Below are 15,549 nucleotides of genomic sequence, written 5' to 3'. Positions count from 1 at the left end.
ATTCATGAGTCAATTTGACTAGTTTATACCCCTAATTCATATGGGATAATATATTAGCAAGTTTAGCAAGTTTAATGATTCATTAATTTTATAATAAAGGAATATTCATATAAAATTCAAAATACTTAGTCTAGAACATATTTTATTTTCTTCATTAAAAAAATTATGATGTAGTGCTATTTTTATTATGAGCAATAAAATTCTTTATCTAATGCGATCAACCTTTAAATTTTAAGAGAGAGAGAGAGGCTTAACTTATCATCTTACTTATCTTAAATTAACTTACTTAAAAAATCAATCAAACAAACCCTTAAGAAGATTATATAGTATTTGACAAAATATTTATTAAAAAAAAAAGATAAATAACAATTATCCATAACAGACTGACGCTTTCCTTCATCTCCAGTCCATTTAATTCATCTTCGCTGCAGAGCACGAGTGTAAGGAGTAAGGAACCCACCCGACCATGGCATTCTCGTGAGGAGGACATGAGACAGACAGGCAAAATTTATCTTTTTATCAGTAAAGACAGATCATAAAATGACATTAAGCTCTTCTCTGCACTCTCCCCTTTCTGAACGAACGCTTCTGCCAACTTGCAGCTCCTTTTCTCCTTCTTTCTTCTCCTCTTTCTCTTAATTTTGGTTTTTCTCTATGGAATCCATGCTATGTAGCTACAATGGAGTCTTGCATTGCGATATTATTTGTGCAAAAATTAACTTTCGTTGTGGTCTTTGAATGGATGGGTGTAGAGCGAGGCATTCCAGGGCCGGGATTCCACAGAAACCAGATCAGTTGGAAGAGACCAAAAGACCAAAGATAGGACTGTGTGAGAAGAGAAATGGCGTACCTTTGGTTTGCAATTTTAGGACAAGAGAAGCTTCGTCTGGATACAAGACATCAAAAGCTTCTCTTTCCATTCAGGTTGTTCCTCGACGATCCCAATCTCCAACTTTTAATCCCAAATCAAATGAACAAGAGCTGAAGCTGCCAAGGAGATCTAAGTCTGCTGACAGAATAAGGCCTTCGAATTCTCTATCTGTTTGTTCCAGACCTTTGACACCCTCTTCCAAATCCTTAAGACCTTCCACTCCTACATATGATTCAGTGACACATTTGTTAGCTGTAAGAACTTCTGATGGACTTTGGCCTGCAATGAAGACTCTGTCTTCATCATTTGGTTTGAATTCTACTCCTCTTCAGAGTAGAATTCCTGAGAGGAAATGGATTCCTTCTCAGAGTAGGAGAACTTCTGATCTCTCTGAGAATTCTAGACCTTTGGACGATTTGCATGGAAGAACAGTGGAGCAGGACCCGGGACTTGGTTTGAGAAGTAGAATGATATCTGCTAATAGTTCAAAGTTCAACTCTTTGATTACACCATCTAGAGGGATTTTACATGGAAGTATTCATGATTCTCATGGTTCTGATAAAGGGCACAAACAATTGAAAAGTAAGGTTGAAAGAAGAGTAACTCTTGATTGTAATGGGCAGTCAAAACATGAATCTTGTATGAGTTTGTCTTCTCCCCGTTTATGCTCTTCTGAAAAGGCTTTGCAGGTGAGAAAAGCAAGTTGGAGAAGTTCGTCACCTACATCAGGATCTTATCATGTTTTCCCTCTGAACAAGACTTTATCTGCACCACACCCTACACTGAAACAGATTAGTAGTCCTTCCTTCACATCTAACAGCACAAAAAGTGGAGAATGTCCTACTGTTGAAGTGAGGAGAGGAAAACAAGGTACTAAACGCATCGAAGGTGCTCATCAACTACGTATGTTGTATAACAGATACTTGCAATGGCGCTTTGTGAATGCTCTAACTGAGGATGTTTTATCTGTGCAACGAATAAGAGCAGAGGTAAAACCTTAAAACCATATATTCTAAATGCTGATTTATTCATGAAATTACTGCATTGATATTGTCAAACTTCACCTAAATCTGCATAGAATAAATACTATGAGACAGTTCATCTTATTAAGAAACTTCTTTGTTGCATTGGAATCATTTAGATTATGCTAGCTTTTCTGTGAATCAAAGTTGATTCAACGGCTCTTTTCTACTTTTTAAGTTTCTCCTATACTAGAATACAACTACCATTATATTCTAAACATAAAGTTGTTCAAAGTGATGATAGGATGTCTATTTCCTTCTTTCCTTTCAGATTAAAGTACTGCATAGCATCCTTTATTTATTTCCATTTATGTAATTTGGTACTTTTTTATAAACCCTAACCCTGAAGTCAGTATGATTTCTCCTTTTTCATTGCATGAAACAGACTAAACTTTACGATATGGAGAATGTTTCTTCAGAATTATGCGATCCTTTCGTTAAGAAAATAATTTATAAGCATCACATGAAGCAAGATATGAAGCTGAACATGCTTCTGACTGAACAGGTAAGTTCTTAATGTGTTTGCCATGAAATAATTGAATTTTATATTTTTATGTGCGCATTGCTTATACAGTGAAAGAATGCCGGGTTTAGAGGCAATATATGCTTTTTGTTTTATTTTCTTCTGAAACTTATTCAATGAAGATTGTTTAAAACTAACTGAAGCTGAAAATCTTAACATCTATATCTGCATAAGTATTTCCAAATAAAAATGGCTCATTATTTCATTGAGATAAAAAATTGCAATTATGCTGGCATATCTCATAATTAGTCTAGCATCAGTTCATTAACAAAATGACTATCTTCTAATTCCAGAAATGTTATATTGTTCTAAAGAAAATATCATCTTGTTTTAGATAACATACCTTGAAGACTGGGCCGCTATTGAAAATGAACATCATTTTTCATTATCTGGAACAACTAGAGCTCTAAAGGCGAGCACATTATGGATTCCTGTAACAGGAGAAGCCAGGGTATGAATATATCCATAAATTGTGATGTATTTTTGAGGAATGTATTTACAAAGCATTTAGTACCCAGTAGTGATTGTGGATGATGATATTTGAAAGAACTGTCGATATGATTTTTTTGAGAAATATCATAAAGAATTATATTGCCTAATATTAACTTCCCATTATTTTCAGGGGGATATAAAAGCCCTGAAAAATGCCATCAATTCAGCAGTGGATGCAATGCAGGCAATAAGTTCTTCAATTTGTTATTTGTCATCTAAGGTGAATATTTACCTAATATCTTACTTCTCTGTAGGGTTTGTCTCAAGGATTTGAAGATGGGAATACATTTAAGCTTCATTTGGGATAGCTTTCATACTGCTTTATAAAGTAGATTTTTAGTATAAAATTTTTTTGAAAAAGAAAATTTTGTACTAAAAAAGCTATTTTAAAAAGCAGTACAAAAGCTGTCCCAAATGAAGTCTTAATTTATACTTGATTTGAAAAAGGCTGATAAGTGTTCATTTTTTAATCTACAATTATGATTTATGACTTTTGTGATTTTTTGCGGATCACATCTCTTCCCTTATCCTATGGCCAAAAACTTGACTGATGCCAAATAACATAGCATTTTGGTGCCTCTGTGTTGCGTTTTCTCTTTTTATTTTGAGATAGTTTGTGGCATGTTGTTCTTCATTTTGATTGATGCTTATAGCCCTTGCTACAAAAATCACTGTTCATGGTGTAATCTAACATGCTATTTTGGAATTATTTTTCTCTTAAATTTTTTTTGAGATTTGTTATATGGAAGTGGATGATGAGCAATGGATGGAAAAGAGAATTTGTATATATAAAAATGTCAAATAATAACTCCAACTCTATTTTGTATTCGGTATAGGTCATCCATCCAGTAGTAGCCTTCTCACCTCAAAGAAATCTATGTATCTATTCTTCTAAACTATCAATTCTTGGACAAAGTTAAGACCACGTTTTACCTGCATTAGACTAACCTACTTCAGCAGCTCTATTCAAGCTAGATAAAGCGGAAATTATTTCATTGATAGTTCTAAGTTCTATTACTATAAAAATGTTGTTTCTGAATTATGCCCATGAAGCTTTCAAGCTTGTTACCTTGTATCTGATACAGCCTTTGCAAATGTAAAAGTACTAAATAAACATATATGTAGATCTTAAATGTTCATATGGAAAGCATTTTTATAGAAAGAATATAATATAGAAATAAAAGGGCAGAAGATGAAATATTTTCTTTCTTGGTATTGAAACAGTTTACATATCCCTTATTATTTCTAAATGAGAATGCATATATGAAAATATGAGAAAAGGATTGAAATAGTCCATTGACTATTTATGACAAATAAAAAATGATCATTTTAATCCCTCAACTTCTTAAAAAGAACTAAAATAGTCTCACCATGTGAATATTTTGATTCTTTTTTTAATGATTTGAGAGATTAAAATTGTCCTTTAAAATAATTGGGGATCATTTTGATCATTTATAAAGAGTTAACGGACCATTTTGATAAATTTTCTCATGAAAATTCATACAATCTATTATAGGAAACGAAATATATGCAAATATTATGGGAATTTAATATTTATATCTCAGGGAGTCGAAGCAATACAATACCTACTGTCTTGGGTAGCTAATTATAAGGAATTTCTTGGTAAATAATGAGCATGTGAGGATTTCCATCCTTTGGGGCTGTTGATCATGTAGCAATAGTTCTGTAATAACAAAAAGACCTATAAATTAGGTGTTTTTAACTGATTTTTTGAGTGATGCCTAGATTTCATAAATTACAGGTAGACCAACTAAGTTCACTTACTTCCGAAGTTTTGGCTTCTGCAAGAAAAGAAAGATCCATGCTTGACGACTGCACTGAACTACTAGTTTTTGCAGGAGAGCTGCAGGTATGATGTAAACTCTCCTTGTACAAGTACATGTGCATGGCCACTTTTTCTTTTCTTTTTTTGAAAATGATCAGGTATATCAAACTATTTAGAGCCTCCTTAAATAGTCTGCTTTTCAAACAGCTTGAGAAGTTTCAAACTAGATCAGTACAGGATTTTTAGACTAGCTAGTTTTGCCAAAAACTTTTTACTCCTAAGCCCTTTACAGACATGCGAAAATAATTTCCTCTAGAATGAAAAATGAAATTATTCCATTAAATTTAATCCTGTAACAAGATATACTGCATATAACACAATTTGAACAGAAACTGGATGTTACTTAATTTCACGATCAAAATATACTACCTAGTTCAATAACATCCTCGTCAATTTTGTCCTCTAGATTGCCAATTATTAAATATATAGTTTAGGGTTTTCAACAAACATCAATATTTACAGATACATTCATCTAAAATTTTCTAGATAATTAAAAAAATATCAATTGATAATTTTCCATATTTCAGGTACATAATTCCAGCCTCAGAGCACACATAATGCAGCTGGGCCAGGTTCTATGTAAGTAATCAAATCTTTAAATGGAAGCAAATCTTCAAACGTGATTTGCTTCTAGATAACAACTTGCAATCAAGGAAAACACGTGGGTACCAGAATATAAAATTGTCATCAGATTTTCTTTAGTGTTTTTTTTTTTTTCCCTTAAATTAAACCTTTGTACAAGGCTGAAAGCTTATATTCTTTGATTGTATACTTCCTGTATACAGACAGAATGAATATTAAAATTAGTTCAGATAAAGAAAAGGAATCAAGTGTCTTTAGTTCAGCATCTCTAATCTTTTAGCTAGGCGTCTACTGAGCTTATATTATTTTACACTATCCTAACGTTTAAATTCAAACCAGCTCCATGTTTTTGAATCGAGCTTGAATTAAAAAAAGATGCATTATGAGGCACCTGAGGTAATTCAATTGCAAAAGGAAAGAGAATATTACCATTCACCAGTAGTCCCGACAAGAGCACATGCCATCCCTGAAATGGTGAAACCTACTAGCATCCCTGACAACAATCACCCTCTTGGTAACCACGGATATGAACTTGGTCCAGTTGTGACAATCTAAGCATACTCTGAGATTCTTGATTATTCTAATCTCACTTTCCGACTTTGCATTGATGAGACCAAACGCAATAGCAAGCTTCTCACTGTGAATCTTTATCATTTGTTCCTTCTCTTCTTCCTCCACATCATACAAAACTGCTTGTGTCTCTGCTTGGTACCCAGCCTCCACTATCTTGCCTAGCAAACTCTCCAACATGGAGTAGATGGCTAAGGTTTGAGGGTGAGATCTATCACCAGCCGTAAAGCTATGAACAACATCATTCACCTCAATTATAGTGCAACCAGGCAGCTTGGCAAGATTTTTTCTCTTGGCCGCCTCTCTCACTGCTGCGGCCTCCAGGAAGTTATGGCTGGCTGAGTAAATGTTGGAGAGTAGAACATAGTAACCAGCATTTTCTGGTTCAAGCTCAAACAGCTTTTTTGAGGCCAACTTTGCAAGGCTAGTCACCTTATGGACCTTGCAAGCACCAAGGAAAGCACCCCAGACACCAGGGCCAACATCCTTAGGAGCCGTTCTTATGAAATCCAGGGCCTCAATGAGCCGGCCAGCACGACCTAGGAGATCAACCATACATGCATAGTGCTCAGCCCGCGGACATACTCCATAATTGCGGGCCATCGATAGGAAGATATCATGGCCCTCTTCCACTAATCCACCATGGCTACAAGCATGAAGGACTGAAAGAAATGTGGTAGAAGTTGGAGAAATTTGTGCAGAAAGCATCTCACTGAAGAGCCTTAAAGCTTCATGACCATAACCATGAAGACCGTAGCCAGATATCATTGCATTCCAGGAAACTACATTTTTTTCAGCCATGCCGTTAAATATCCTCTGAGCTTCAACAATGTTCCCACATTTTGCATACATGTCGATCAGTGCAGTGCATACATAGACATTTAACTCGAGATCCTCATGGATTATTATTTGGTGGATCCATTTCCCCAATGTAAGAGCTCCAAGCTGCGCACAGGCTGAGAGGATACTGGCAGCTGTGACAGGGTTAGGCTTAAAATTGAGTGATTGCATATCTTGGAAGAGGGAGATTGCAAACTCTGTCAAGCCATTCTGTGCATAGCCTGATATCATAGCATTCCATGACGCCAAGCTCTTTTCAGACATTGCATCAAAAACCTTCCTTGCTGATTCAATATCATTTAGTTTACTATAAACAGTGGTGAGGGCAGTGGATACCAACAAATCCAGATCGAGCCTAGTCTTGACCAAAAACCCATGAATTTCTCTACAGAGGCACTCATGGCCAAATGGATCAGTTACAGGGATCAGAGCCACAAGCGTGCTGGAATTTGGCCGCCAACCTGAAAACTGCAAATCCCTGAATAAATCAACTGAAGATCGAATACAACCAGTGGAAGAATAGCCAGAAATCATCACGTTGCAGTGAATAATATCAGGCTGGTCAATCTCCTCAAAGATGATTTCCGCAGCAGGGATATCATCACATTTGGAGTACAATGATAAGAGTCCGGTGACAACATGGGGTTGATCTTCCATACCTGTTTTCAACCCTAAGCAATGCATGGATCTCCCCAAAATAAGATCCTGGAGCTCAGCCGTGGCTGGGAGAACAACAGCCAGAGTTGTAGAATCAACGCAATTTCCAAGCGCTACCATCCGCCCAAAGGCCCTTACCGCTCTGAGGAAAGAGCAGCAGCGGACAAGCCCTGAAATGCGGGAGTTCCACGAAACTGTATCCGGATGGGGAATTTGATCGAACACCTTCTCGGCATTGGAGATCTGCATAAACTTGAAGTAGAAATCGGTCAGTGCGGACCCGATAAAACGATCTGTGTCAAGGCCGCCAGCCAAGATGATTTGGCCATGAAGAGCGCGGCCGGTGGAAGGAGAAGAAAGAGAAGCCGCGGCGGAAAGGGCGAAGGAGAAAGTGAAGCTGTCCGGGCGGAGATGGGGATGACGTTGGGGGAGGTTGGAGAAGAGGGAGAGGGCGGAGGCCGCGGGAAGGGAGCGTAGAAGAACGTTGAGGAGGAAGAGATCAGGTTGGGGATGAGAATTGAAAAGCGCGAGAGGAAGAGCGGAGGAAGGCGGTTTGGAGAGGTCGGAGTGGCGGTGGATGAGCTTAGTAGTAGTGGGCAGGTCAGGGTGGTGGCCGGAAATGATGGCGTGGGAAAGGATTTGGCGGAGATGAAAGAGGGAAGAGGCGGCGGCGATAAGCCGGAGGTAGTAGGCCCTTCGGTCTCCGCCGGAGTGGGGAGTTGTACCAGGCATGTAGCCATTCATAAAAAAAGTGGACAAAATTGTTGACTTGGAGACAAATTGTAACGGCAAAACGCGGGAAGTTGGCCTTCCAAATTTATTCTTTTTTTTTTTAAGCATGCGTCTCTAATTTGTTATCTTAAATGAAAGAGGAATTTACAAATATAAACTACTAAAGTCTAAAAATTTATATATTTACGTATCTTATATTTAAAATTTTATATTTATTCATATAGCACACAAAATTTTAAATCAAACAAAAATATTAATATTATCTTATTTCAAACAAAATATATATTTTTCAAATATATGCATTGATGATATAGACCTGAGGTTAGGTGGCATATAAATACCCAGCTCATCTTGATCTGTTGGTTGGAAGCAGTGGCGGAGCCAGAAATTTTATTCAGAGGGAGCCTAAATTAAAATAGTTATGTTTGTTGTCTGATATGAAAAGTTAAAATACATTAAAATAGTTCCGTTTGCGACTTTTTTTTTTAAAAAACAACCACTTTCTTTGAGCTACATTTGTCATACCATGCATTTTATTAACTGCACTAGCATCTAATGAATCTCAATTCTCTACAACCAAAGCCTTCTAAAAGAGCCAAAAAGTGAGCATATACAGAAACCTCAATCTCTGTTAATTGTGGAAGTTGAAAATGGAATAATACATTAGTAAATAACCTAGAAAATATAACCACGAAGTTTCATCATTCCCACTCGCACTACCTTGCGCATCCCCTGCACTGTTGGCATCAGCTTGAGACCCTAATCTCCTGAAAGGCCATGGCAGCGATATCCTAATCCCCTGAAACACCGTTGCCCATTGGCATTCTGCTCCTCAGATCCCGCAGGTGTCCCACAGTTGAATTTTTTCAAACCAAACGATGCGTTGTTTGAGTTTAGTTTATTTTATTTTTATTACTAGACAGTTTTAAAAACTGTTTTTTTTTTGTTTGCCTGTATTAGTATCGCGAAGAAACAAAATTGTGTACGCTCTCTCTGTTTTGTTCTCCGTAAAAGACAGAAGTTTTTTTTTTGCACTTTTTTTTATCTTCTTCTGCCCGTGAACAAGAAAGTTTTTGTTTTGTTGGTCCGTGAGATATCTAGTGAACAGAAAATTTTATTTGTTCTGTTTTCTTTTGCTTCCATCACCCACTTGAACCGCCAGAACCCGCAATCTCCATCTCCACAGTCGACGTTGGCGCTTCGTTCCTATCACTCTTTCGCTGCTCATAGTCCTGATCATCCTTTCGGAGCTCGTATCGGAAAATTGGACAAGAGTTGGAGTTCCAAGCCATGGCAAAATGCAGTCCTTGTGGAATACATGCGTGCAAGGAAGCTGCTTGGCCACTTCCGCCGTCTCAAAAGACTCTTTGCAAACGGCACACTGCGACTCATCTGAATTTTTTTTAGGGGGGGCACGTGCCCCCTCTGGCCCCCCTGCCTCCGCCTATGGTTGGAAGCTTAGGTTATCAACTAAGAGGTCTTAGGTTCGAGTCTTGCGTATGAAATGTGTGTTTGAATTTGCCTTCATTGAAATATGTTGTAGAAAATACTTTCTTAATCCAAAATTTTTCTTAAAACAACGAAAATGTAATGGTCAAACAAAAACTGTGGTTGCACGCTTGGCCCAATGCCCATGTACGCCATGTTCTCTCACATGTTCACGCAAGATCTGCTCTGGCCTAGCACCTGCATGCTAGCACGCGATCTACGACCACTCGTCCCGACTCATGCATGCGAATGTGCTTCTTGATACCATCCCGACTGATCACGCCGCCCCCGCCTGCGACATGCGCACCCTGTGCGCTCGACTCAGCCACCTGCGACGACCAAACCTCCTATGCTCGCATGCGCCCATTCTCAAGCGCAACCATGGGAAACCAACCAAATCCGCTTACACCTCCACTCCAGCTCTCTTTTTTTAATACAAAAAGCACTTCCTTTCTTCCCCTTGATCCCTCCACCTTGATTTGATATCACTTGTTTGAATTTTTTTCTCGACGAAGAAGAAGCTTCTTGAGGAAGAGAGAGAGAGGGGGGGGAGAACATGTTTTTAGGAGGAACACATTTTAAAGCTTTATTTAATTTCCCCGTAAATACATCAACCTACAGTGTGATGTCTTGCGGAACAACTTAACCTAAAACTAAATCAAAACCTAACACTTACTGTTATTCTGTCACATAGAAATGACTATATTTGAGTAATATAAGTAATCGTATTTCACAAGGTTTAAAGGGTGCTTGCCGGCCGTAAAAATGTCACAAGTTTTGTTGGTTGATTGATGTTCAAGTACTTGGTCAAGTTCTCTTGATGAGTTCTACATTGAGGATGAGAGAGCTTCATTTTGCAAACTCTCTCATGAGTTCCAATAGCAAGTTCTCTTGGCCACATCAATAATGAGCTCTCTTGGCTGCTACTCTTCGCAAGTTTAGTGTGCACATGAATGGGTTTGAGCAACTTGATAACATCATTAGTCACAGAGAGAAAATTCATGTGTCTTCATATGATAGGTCATAGGAGTATGCGTAATAGTCTCTCCTATCATGCTACTGACACAGCTGATAATTAAGCACCTATCAACTCCAACAAAGGGTACAAATCACACTAGTATGCCAATTTCTAAAACGCTAACGTATAAGCCATGCAGTTCTCACTCACGTCTTCTCCCTCAACACATATTTCACCAGTTTATCAGACAAATTTTTAAAGGGAGATTTACATACATACCACTTTATACTATTCTATTTACATATCTAACATCTAAAACTTTAATATTACATACATACTACCTTATATTATTTTAATATCAAATATGTCACTCATATTTCATTCTCATTACCCATATATTTCATTCCTGCCATCCATATTTGATATGAAAGTAAACTATGGGTGATATTTATGTAATATTAAAGTTTTAATTGTTAGATATGTAAATAGAGTAATATATAACGCAAAAAAATGAACATTAACTTAAACCGTTAAATTAAACCAAAGATAACATTAATTTAATCAAATGATCTATAAATAAATCCAGACATATTTTTTTTTTCGCTCCATTTGTTAGGTAAACAGCCGGCTTAGGCCCCCCATGTCCTCTGCAAGAAAGCCAGTTCGCAGTCATTGCGGCAACCAACTAAGATTTCGTTTGGGATAGCTTTCATACTGTTTCTTGAAATAGAGTTTTAGTACAAAATTTTCAAATTCAAAAAAAATTTGTGCTAGAAAGTTGTTTTAGAAAGCAAGAAGAAAACCGTCTTAAACGAAGCCTAAGAGGTCTAAAGTTTGAGTCTTGTATATGCGATGTGTGTATGACTCTGCCTTAATTGATCTAAATGTCCTAAAAAAAGGCTTATGATATTATTATTATTATTATTATTTTCGTTTCATTTTCACGTAAAAAAATTTTATACGATTTTATTTTAAAAATTTGTACTTAGCTTATACCCCTCCCCTCTCCAAGTTTTGCTCTATATTTAAAAGTTTTTTACATGAAAATGAATCGAAAAAAAAAAAACGGAATATTCCTAGTCGTTTGCTAAGAAATTGCTAAGAAAACCACTGACTCTGATATTGGAAGAGGGGCAGCCTAGCTGATGTGGAACATCTTAGTTAAAGTTTTCATCAAGAATAACTTATCTAGTTGGTACATATTTGTTACATAAAAAGTATTGAATGTTATATGACTAGTTTACATGTGCTAGTATTGTAGTAGGAAAGGATGATGAATATGATGATATTTTGAGCCTTGAGCTTGATTTGCTTCTCAGATTTTGGTGTCCCTTATAGCATATCCAATTCTTCCGCATATCCATTTCATGAGTTGTTGTAAAGAATGACGAACTGACGAAGCTGATGGATTATCGATGACGATCAAAGCTAAAGAAAATGGGTGGTTGACAAAGACCGACGCCGAATAAGATGGGTGGTCGATGATAGTTGCCGCTGAAGAAGATGGGTGGTCGACGACGATCGACGTCGAAGAATATGAGCGGTTTACGGCGATCAACTGGATGTATGAATTGATTGAATAGATGATTTATTGTCTAATTTCGGCTCTTCTATAAAGAGAATATGAAGAATGTCGGCTACCATACTTGTGCCTTCACTCCTCTTCGTGTGATGGGCCCGGCTCCAGTACGATTCTACCCCACTATGCTCATTCGCGAACTTCCACTCCAATGGCCTGATCCCATGACTGATCACCGACCTACGACCATGCCCACACGTCCTAATGGGGTTGCTCCTGCAATCGCGCACACCTCGTCCCACACTCCGCTTCGGCTCTTGCTCCTAGTCCACTCCTGCAGTCTCCTACCCAATCACTCAATCTGCAATCAAATCGCCGCCTTCATTCTCAACTCCCCTATGTTCCAACACGCAACCCGGGATCTAAACCCCGACGAGCAACTCTTTGATCTATAAAGCATAATTGAACATGATTTGGTTGTTCCGGCAGAGAGAGACGGACAACATGATTGCGATCTGAAACCCGACGAAGTAGCTGCCTCTGCTATTGTCGAAACACACGTTTTCGATTCCGCCTTCGCGTACTCTCGTGACTAGACCCGTGATCCCATGTTTGGCGTCGAGCCCGACCTCCCATGGTTTGACTTCGACCACTTTGGTTCAGATTCAGACACAGTAAAGATTATGGTGGCAGCATAACCAAGCACAAATATGGGAGCAGCCAAAAGGGAGAACTATAGGTAAGCAAGGAATGCTCCTAGTGATGTGCAAGAAATTGAAGCTGAAAACATGGGATTTTGAACCAAGTCTTGAGGAATGTAACCAACAACTTCAGCAAAGAAAATGTTATCGGCAGAGAAGGATTTGGTACAGTTTACAAGGGTGAGCTACACGATGGCACTAACATTGCTCTTAAAAGAATGGAGTTGCGTGATGGTATCTAAGGGTTTGAATGAATCCAAATCAGAGATTACATTTCTCACAAAAGTCAGACATAAAAAACTTAGGCTTCGTTTGGGACGGCTTTTTTACTGCTTCTTAAAGCAGCTTTTTAGTAAAGAAATTTTAATTTTTGTATTAAAAAGCCATTTTAAGAAACAATAAAAAAGCCATCCAAACATAGCCTTAATTTCACGGCTTCGCTATTGCTTGGAGTCGAACAAGAGATTGAACATTGCCCTGGATGTAGCCAAGGTAGTTCGGGTCATCAAAGTTTTATTCATTGAGATTTAAAGCCCTCCAATATTCTTCTTTGAGATGATATGAAGGCTAAGGTGCCTGATTTTGGGCTTGTTAGACTGGCTTTGGAAGTTCAAATGATTCATTATCTGTGGATATTTTAGGGGAGATTTTGGTCTTTGCAAATACATTATGTTGTGGGAGGCTCATATTAGCATGTGAGAGAAAGGTGGCATCCTTGGTTTCTTTAAAGCAAGAGGCTGCTGAACTTATGGAAAGTGCACTGCAAGACAATTCTTCGGTTCTTTCTGCTTCTTGTCTACATGTTTTCCTCCGAAATCTTTCTAATTTTCTGCAAGATTTCTCAATTTAATGAAAGTCATGGTGAGCCGGTAGATATGGGATTGGAGATATTTGAATCGATGAATGAGCTATTTGTTTTTGAGACCTGTGCAGAGCTCTAGGATTTTATTGTTACCCAACAAGTTGATTTTCTTCGCAATATTGATCTTATTTTGGCGGTGCGTAATGATATGTTGCTCAGTCAGTCAGTCAGTTAAGTGCAATGAACTACTAATGTTACCCACAGCGGCTTAGCTCGAGTGGGGGGAGCTCGGCTGGGCAAAGCCTAGGTCCCGGTATCGAATCCCTTAGGCGGCCGTGACAACCTTAAGTGTTAGCCCGGGTAAATGGTGTTGGTTGCCTGCTAGGTCTTACTCGCTGCGAAACGGAGCGGTTCCTCACAAAAAAAAAAAAAAAAATTACTTTTGGAAGTGATTGCACTGCACGTTGAGTAATATTCTAAAATCCAAGTACCAAGGAAGATATGCTAATTCTCGAAGATACAAAATCTTCGACCCACGAGATTGCTTGTGTTTTCTACGTACCTACCTCTATATCAATGACACGCCTCGTCATGGGAGTATGACGTGGAACATCTTAGCTAAAGTTCTCATTAGGAATAGCTTATCTTGTTATTACATGTTTGTCTAGAATGTTCTATGGCTAGTTTATATATGTTAGTATTGTAGTAGGAAAGGAGGATGAATACGATGATATTTTGAGCCTTGAACTTGGTTTGTTTTCCATATTTGGGTTTTCCTTCTAGTAGATCTAATTCTTTTGTCAATCCACCACATCACTAGCTTAGCCAATTGTTCTCCTTGGAATGACTAAGCCAAAGAGAAAAAAATTCTTAATTAATTTATTCATTATTTGTTTAAATTAAAATTTAGTTATGAATAGTTAAATTAAAGTAATTTAAATCATAATTTAACTGGGATATTACTTAAGAAAATTATTAAATTTAAATTATTGTAGCAATAATTATATTTGCTAGATTAATATGTCGATAATTACATTAATTTGAAACTAATTTATGGAAAAATTTATTGATTATTTTAAAATAATTAGTTTAACAATATTGATGCAGTAAAAATTGATAATGTAAAAATTTGATTTTTTTTTTTTTGTGTGCGCTAAGATCTGTAAATCTCTATCTCAATTCAAATTACATAATGTAGTAAACCTATTAATATTAGATTAAATTTAAAAAGGGACGTGTTTAAAATATAATTAAGTAAAAAAATGTAATTATTAAAAAAAATTTAAAAATGAGCAAATTTGTCAAATTGTTCCGAGCACTCTAAATCCGCCAAATGATTTGGCCAGTTTTGAATGCATCAAATCATTTGACATATTCAAGTGATTTAAACAATTTTTTAATATTTAAAAAGTATTATATAGAAAAAGTAAACAAAATATAACTTATACTTAAAATGTATAATATTAAAATTTTTACTCTATAAAAATAATGAAACTATTTTTTTTTTTTTTTGAAATATCATGAGTATTTAAATTTGAATATAAAAAACTTTTTTCAATATAAAAATTTAAATTTATTAAAAAATCTATTATCAAATAGAATTATGTTATTTTTAATGAAAAAATATATTATAAAATTTACTCTATCTTCTTTTAAATTAGTTTTCTAGCTTAAAATTTATATGAATAATTTTAAAATTTTCATTATTTTTTTAGAACTTTCACTTTTATGTTTTTAAGAATGAAGAAGATTTAATAAATGAAAATATGATATTTAAATATAATTTATAATTTTTACTTTCTTTATAATACTTTTAAATATTATTTATTGGTATTTGATACATCATCAAAAAATTAGTTTGATCGGGCACGAATCTCGAGGCAAAAGCTAGTTGGAAACTTCAAAAATTAATTTTGGGAGCACCCAAACTCCGATTTCAGCGAGCT

The 15,549-nt window shown here is 36.6% G+C and overlaps 2 protein-coding genes and 1 long non-coding RNA gene across 6 annotated transcripts; 1 reads left to right on the top strand and 2 right to left on the bottom strand.

The window, feature by feature from the left end:
* Positions 1-282: 282 nt before the first annotated feature.
* LOC114578744 lies at positions 283-991 on the bottom strand. Its single transcript, XR_003699706.1, has 2 exons — positions 851-991; positions 283-732 (listed from the first exon to the last, which is right to left on the bottom strand). It is a non-coding gene; the product is annotated as an uncharacterized LOC114578744 (long non-coding RNA).
* On the top strand, positions 708-5,783 carry LOC110113412 (AUGMIN subunit 8). The gene is made up of 7 exons (XM_020845997.2): positions 708-1,860; positions 2,279-2,398; positions 2,751-2,867; positions 3,039-3,128; positions 4,671-4,778; positions 5,282-5,333; positions 5,676-5,783. The coding sequence occupies exons 1-7, from the start codon at positions 739-741 to the stop codon at positions 5,687-5,689; spliced, it is 1,623 nt and encodes a 540-aa protein (XP_020701656.1). The 5' UTR covers positions 708-738; the 3' UTR covers positions 5,690-5,783.
* On the bottom strand, positions 2,760-8,256 carry LOC110113411 (pentatricopeptide repeat-containing protein At4g30700). Of its 4 annotated transcripts, XR_003699704.1 has the most exons (4): positions 5,766-8,256; positions 4,694-4,901; positions 4,495-4,592; positions 2,760-2,847 (listed from the first exon to the last, which is right to left on the bottom strand). XR_003699704.1 is itself a non-coding variant. In XM_028692169.1 (3 exons), the coding sequence occupies exons 1-2, from the start codon at positions 8,241-8,243 to the stop codon at positions 5,769-5,771; spliced, it is 2,277 nt and encodes a 758-aa protein (XP_028548002.1). In that variant the 5' UTR covers positions 8,244-8,256; the 3' UTR covers positions 2,760-2,847; positions 5,766-5,768. The 4 variants fall into 4 exon arrangements, 3 of the variants coding, with proteins under 3 accessions (XP_028548002.1, XP_028547998.1, XP_020701655.2); XM_028692169.1 differs by lacking the exons at positions 4,495-4,592; positions 4,694-4,901 and having other exon boundaries at positions 5,766-7,207; positions 7,406-8,256; XM_028692165.1 differs by lacking the exons at positions 4,495-4,592; positions 4,694-4,901.
* Between the last annotated feature and the right edge of the window lie 7,293 nt (positions 8,257-15,549).

This window comes from Dendrobium catenatum, unplaced genomic scaffold (genome assembly GCF_001605985.2).
Source record: "Dendrobium catenatum unplaced genomic scaffold, ASM160598v2 fragScaff_scaffold_156, whole genome shotgun sequence".
In the NCBI taxonomy this organism is placed as follows: domain Eukaryota; kingdom Viridiplantae; phylum Streptophyta; class Magnoliopsida; order Asparagales; family Orchidaceae; genus Dendrobium; species Dendrobium catenatum.
Note: the sequence above shows the minus strand (reverse complement) of the source record. Positions and strands in the feature narration are given on the sequence as shown.